Raw genomic sequence first — 5,605 nt, 5'->3', positions numbered from 1 at the left:
TCACTATTAAGAATTGATGAAAGAGGGTACTCCACACTGTATTGCCAACAAGCTTGACACCAACACCTAAAAGCTGGAAAAAACAATAACAGAAATAAAAATAAATGTAAGATTTGAGATAACAGATGCATAATTCACATGTCTACTTTTACCAATTTATTTTATGCAACATATATGCAGCTGACATGAATGAATTATACAACAAGTTAGGAGTAAAATAATGGATGGTTGCATATTTAGTATTATAAATAAAGAGATTTGTGGCATAAGGGTGCATAAATAATAAAAAGCAAAAAGGAAGAGGAAAGCTGACTTACATAATCAGCAAATTTCTGAATTGGTGCTTTTAACATAATACATAAGAGTGGTCCCGAAGGGATAGCTGGTAGCAAAAAATCTCAGGCAAAAAAAATTCCAGGAGAAAACAGTTAGTACCTCAAAAGCAAAGGTTTTATAGGGTCAGACATGCACCAGCAAGACAGGGACTAAGATTATAAGTGATGTGAATGAGACATAGTAATTAAAGGAATTTTTGTTACCATTGTTCCATGCATAGTGGTTGGGGTAGAGTGTTTTTCCATCACTGTTAACACGGAAGGGTCCAAGTTCTTCCATGGCTCCATATCCAAACAACAAGCATCCTAGCCCAGTAGAATACCTTCATTAATAGTGGTTCGATCTTACTCTAAATTTTGGTGCATTTGGATGATGATCTTTAGAATCTCCATTATGATTCATGAATATTCTAATTAATTTGGTATTGTAGAATGTAGATTGGTATCTGCATTATTAAAGTTCATAGGACTTACTACTGACTCACTTTTCTTTTTTTAATCATTAGCCTTATGCAGCTCTCAAAGCTAGAGAATATCTTGATAAGCCTGCAATACATGAGACAATGGTGAAGGTATGTAGATTATATCTTATATTTCCTACACAAATATAGACAACTGTATGCTGATGTCATTATGCAGGTTAGTGCTTATCTGCTTGGAGAATACAGCCATCTTTTGGCCAGACGACCTGGGTGTAGCCCAAAGGACATTTTTGTCATTATACATGAGAAGCTTCTTACTGTATCGTGAGTATTTCTATTTCTATACATCTATGTTTTCTTTTGTGATCATCATCTATTTTTTTTTGTTTCTACAGGACTCCAATAATATCCATTCTTCTCTCAACATACGCAAAGATTTTGATGCACTCTCAACCACCAGATCCCGAATTACAAAACCAGATATGGGCAATATTCAGCAAGTGAGTTTATAATAAATACTGAGATACAACAAAGAGCTGTACAGCTAATCATTTTCAATAGCACACTTGCAAAAATTTTAAACTTTTAAAACCCATCTTAGAAGGACTAAAGGTTAGAAAGGAGAAGTAATGAAGCTATGAGTTGAGAAAAGAGTAATCACAGCAAGGTCTCTAAAACAGACCTGCTGTTCAAAACGGATTTACTCCAAAATCTAAAACAGAAACATAGCTTTAACTAAATTTTATAGAAAACTATGATTGTTCAGGATTCCAGAACTATAAAGAACTCCTTCTAACTCCAAAGGATGAATTAAATATGAATTTTACAAAAAGGTGTATCACTTCTATCTCCAACAAGACAGTCAAGTGAGGTTGGCCAATTCTACCCAACTTGTGAGTAGAATTCGTCCAAACCAAAATTCAGAGAAGTAAAGGACATACAAATGAAAGTCTCAGAGTTGGAATTGAATGAAAAGCATTTCCCAAGCTCTGGATATAAAATTCACATTGTGGACAATCACAACACTAGTAAAAGCTGGTGACTGCCCACTGATCTGGAGTCTGGATCAATTCTAACCAATTTATAATTGGAAATAACACCCCATCTGCTCCAGATCTTAAATTCATAATATCAGGAACATATAGAAACTTGGAATCACTCTGGATCCTTTTCCAAGCCTTATAAATGATGAAAACAAAATGACATATCAGAACAGACCCGGATCAGACCTAACAGCAAACATTCCATTCTTGCACATAGATAACGTCCTTACCAGTGAAGTTGGGCTGCTTAAGAAAGTTAGCCAACTCAATTTGTGAACTTTGGGAACTGGTTTGGGGTCCGTTTGAGTTCTATAGCTCAAGGTATGATTTTTACAATATGACTATAGATCTGATGGAAAACAGAATCATAGCCACCCGTTTTGGATTTTTCTTATAGATTGCTTTTTAATGTTAATCAAAATACAACTGTTTCAAGGAACTCAAAACCTCATCAAAAACAAAGATCAAACACATATTGGTCAATGGGTTCACTTTCAGATAGAAGTATGGCTGATTTAATAAAAATCCCAGAGCACAACAACAACAATCAAATTCAAAACAATGAGGATCATAGACTTTGTGCTGAAGCATCAAGAAATGAAATTGAAGTTTTGAAAAGTAATGTTTCAAGGTTGGGAACGCAAGTGGAAATGTCAGATTTGGAGTTGGAGTCTCTTCGTAAGCAAATACTTAAAGAGAATAAACGAGGACAAGATATGTTGAAGAAAGTAACTGAACTTCAGGAGGAGAAAGAAGCACTTGAAGAGGAAAGGAAAAAAGATATTGCTACAATGAAGGAGTTTTATGGTGAACTAGACATATGTATGAGTAGAAAGAAACAGACATCAGTTACTTCATTGTTGTATGTAATGAAAAAGAAAACAAAGGGCATAAATGTAAATTAACTTAGGAGCAGTAAGAAGCTTTAAGTTTAAGATAAGGTTAAGCTTTAAGGTTAAGCTTGCATAAAGAGACACTAACGTGCTTCTTTTTTACTTAATAGAGTTAATGGGTAAAACACTTAATCTACACAACTTTATGGGGCTGTTTCTTTTTCATGTTTGTACCGTTAACATTAGGTTACTCCTCTTCAATTCAGTTGGTTTCTTATAGGCAAAAAGAATGGTATTAATTTGTTTGTTTAGTTTTAATAGCAGAAAGTGAAAGATGGAAGAGTTTGGGAGGTTGAAAAGGGATTATTTGATAAAGATTCCCATGAACAAAATTCATGGCAGGCATTTCCTGAGGAGAATCCCACAAAAAACTCCAAATCTATTAGAATAAGATTATAAGAAACAATGGGCACCAGAACAAGCAAGCAGCTGAAGGCCGCACCACCAGATGGGGTTTTGGAGAAGAAAGCTTCACAACGGTTCCTGCCTCTGCTAGTTCTCACTCTCAGGTAAACACAACACCTAATATCCCTATCATCACCACTAATTCCGGGCGTTCTAGTTATGGGGAGGAGTTCAAAAACAAAGAAAGTAATTCAGCTTCACGACATGCTGGATGGGCTGGTTTCTAGTATTATTATTATATAAAATCATGTGTTAAAAAGATACTTGTCTCATGATCATGTGTTAAAAAATTCAGTTTTTTTTAGAAGAATGTTTGCCATAATGGAACCAAAACCTCTGGGAAAAAGCAGTCTTTTTAAGCTTTATGAACAATAACAGAGCTGATTTGGAAAAGGGGGACAATGAAAAAAAAGACAAACTTACCCATGAACTGACTTTTTGTTAGGCTTTGAAAGTTCTGAACAAATTGACCCAAGCACTTTAATGTCTGATAGAGGAATAGAAAGTGAAAAGTGAGTGTACAATCACATAAATGGAAAGTTTGACTTATAAGTTAAAATTTATAAAATAGAGTTGACCTGTGGTGAGGTAACATTAGCATTAATTTTTTATCATTTTTTATCTTAGTAAGCTTATTTACACTTTAATGAATAGATTGAAAATGAATTTGTTACTTTCTTTCATAATGATCAAAAACTACCTCAATAGATATGGAATTAAATTACCTTGCAATAGAGGAAGCTGACATATGCCTTCTTTCATATTCATTAGCTAGGCAGGTAAAAAACTGCAAAAGAGTAAATTTCTAGTGAGGGCCATAAATTCACAGTCATGTGTACGTCAGGTGATGTTATAAGGTCTGACTTAGGTGAGATGGCTCTTTCAAGCATTTCGTCAAACAGTTGGAGTGCATAGCTCCTCCCCTTTCTTTTTTGATCTATTTATTGGAATTATCACCACTTTGAGAGCATACAACTCCATTCTTCTTTTCAAAACATATAATTCAGCAAATAAGTTAACATATAAGGGTAGGAATACGAACTTAAGACTAAAACTGAAAACAAAATGACAAACCCCATCTCTCTTTGTAATCTTGAATTGGCTCAATAGCTAGAAAAAAAAAGAATTAAAATTGATCAAAAACTACCTCAATAGCTTATTTACATCACATATAAGAGACTATATAACGTTAGTTTAAATAGTTGGTTCTTGATTTTAAGAAGTTATTTTTGTAACCTAGTTGTATATATTAATAATTGGATACCTGTTACATGTGGTTGATAGATAGCTTCCCAAACAGCAGCTAGTTCTAAGCCAATAGCTATAAGCTGAAACGTGAAATAAAGTTGTTTACAGAGATGAGAAGTAGATACAGGAAAAAATCAGAGGCATAAAGTAGAAATTGACAATACTAGATGAAATCGCACATTTAGGGAAAAATCATAATCCTTTTTCTTGATTGAGAAGATGAAGTCGAGATATGAATGAGAAATTGCGTGCCCCCTTATTTGTTGAATGACTGAAGAAATAGGGCAGGGTAGAAGCGTCCTTTTCATACCTTAGTGCAATCAAACCTTGGGCTTGTAAACCTGAGGAGTCTTAGTAAATGTATTAGGGTGGGGAAGAGGTGGAACGGTGAGCCTGAGGAGTTGATATCTAATCTTATGTACCAATGGTGATATATGTCATTCTTCTATGACGAGTATGAGAGATATTATTTGATAGGTGTGTAGTCGCCGATGTTCTAGCCTGAGGAGTCACAACACCATTACTATTTCAAATGTGTTATGTTTGATTAGGGTTTGCACATAGAAGGAAGTGAAAGTCGATCGGAGAGGAAGGGGTTTGCAGAGAGAAAGAAGGGAGAGAATGAAGTCGATTTTGGAGGGTAGAGAGCAGAGAGGAAGAGGAAGCGGGTGTTCAAAATTTTGGGGGATTTAGTTTCCCCCCTTACCTATCAAGGAGGCGCGTTTATTAAAATTATAAAGCGACATTTGTAGAGGACGCTCTTTTTATTATAGGTGCCCTCCGTGTTTTTAATATTTTTACACCAGACACTAATTTAAGGGCACTCAGTAATGCGCGACCTAAATCCTTAAAATTTTTGAAGAGATGACACTTTTTTAATGTCGCTCTCTAATGCGTAACATAAATCAAAGAGCGTCGTGTTTTGCGCGTCGTAAAAGGCCTTTTTTCTTGTAGTGTATCGACTGCTTTATCGTAATGTGCAGTCGCATACACCTGCGATAGGAGCTCCATGGGCACAGACTCAACCCTAGAAAGTGAAGGAGCGATTTGTGAGTACTTCAGGCACTCGATGATCGGAGACATATAGGAATCGTACGCTAGAGGGGTTAGGTCAATCACCAAACACTGTTGAGGGCGAATGGGAAGAATGTTGGAGGTGCCATGGACTGAGGATGATTCTGCCATTGTTGAAGGTAGGAAGAAGAAGATGAACAGGAAAGCTTTAGGGAATTTTTTGCTCTCTTGGAAATTCGGATGCA

General features: G+C 35.6%; 1 protein-coding gene across 1 annotated transcript; it reads right to left on the bottom strand.

The window, feature by feature from the left end:
* Positions 1 to 491: 491 nt before the first annotated feature.
* Positions 492 to 4,206, bottom strand: LOC111885261 (uncharacterized). Its single transcript, XM_052770971.1, has 4 exons — positions 3,824 to 4,206; positions 3,522 to 3,585; positions 821 to 881; positions 492 to 641 (listed from the first exon to the last, which is right to left on the bottom strand). The coding sequence occupies exons 1-4, from the start codon at positions 3,864 to 3,866 to the stop codon at positions 492 to 494; spliced, it is 318 nt and encodes a 105-aa protein (XP_052626931.1). The 5' UTR covers positions 3,867 to 4,206.
* Between the last annotated feature and the right edge of the window lie 1,399 nt (positions 4,207 to 5,605).

The sequence above is a fragment of the Lactuca sativa genome, chromosome 4 (assembly GCF_002870075.4).
Source record: "Lactuca sativa cultivar Salinas chromosome 4, Lsat_Salinas_v11, whole genome shotgun sequence".
In the NCBI taxonomy this organism is placed as follows: domain Eukaryota; kingdom Viridiplantae; phylum Streptophyta; class Magnoliopsida; order Asterales; family Asteraceae; genus Lactuca; species Lactuca sativa.
This window is presented reverse-complemented; position numbering and strand designations above follow the sequence as displayed.

What these genes read in the sequence shown, in the direction of transcription:
- LOC111885261 (XM_052770971.1), bottom strand. Translation starts at nt 3,866, where the DNA reads ATGAATATGAAAGAAGGCATATGTCAGCTTCCTCTATTGCAAG. An exon ending in TCAGCTTCCTCTATTGCAAG is followed by an intron (nt 3,586 to 3,823) that starts GTAATTTAATTC and finishes TTCCTCTATCAG; the next exon opens with ACATTAAAGTGCTTGGGTCA. An exon ending in AACAAAAAGTCAGTTCATGG is followed by an intron (nt 882 to 3,521) that starts GTAAGTTTGTCT and finishes CATGTATTGCAG; the next exon opens with GCTTATCAAGATATTCTCTA.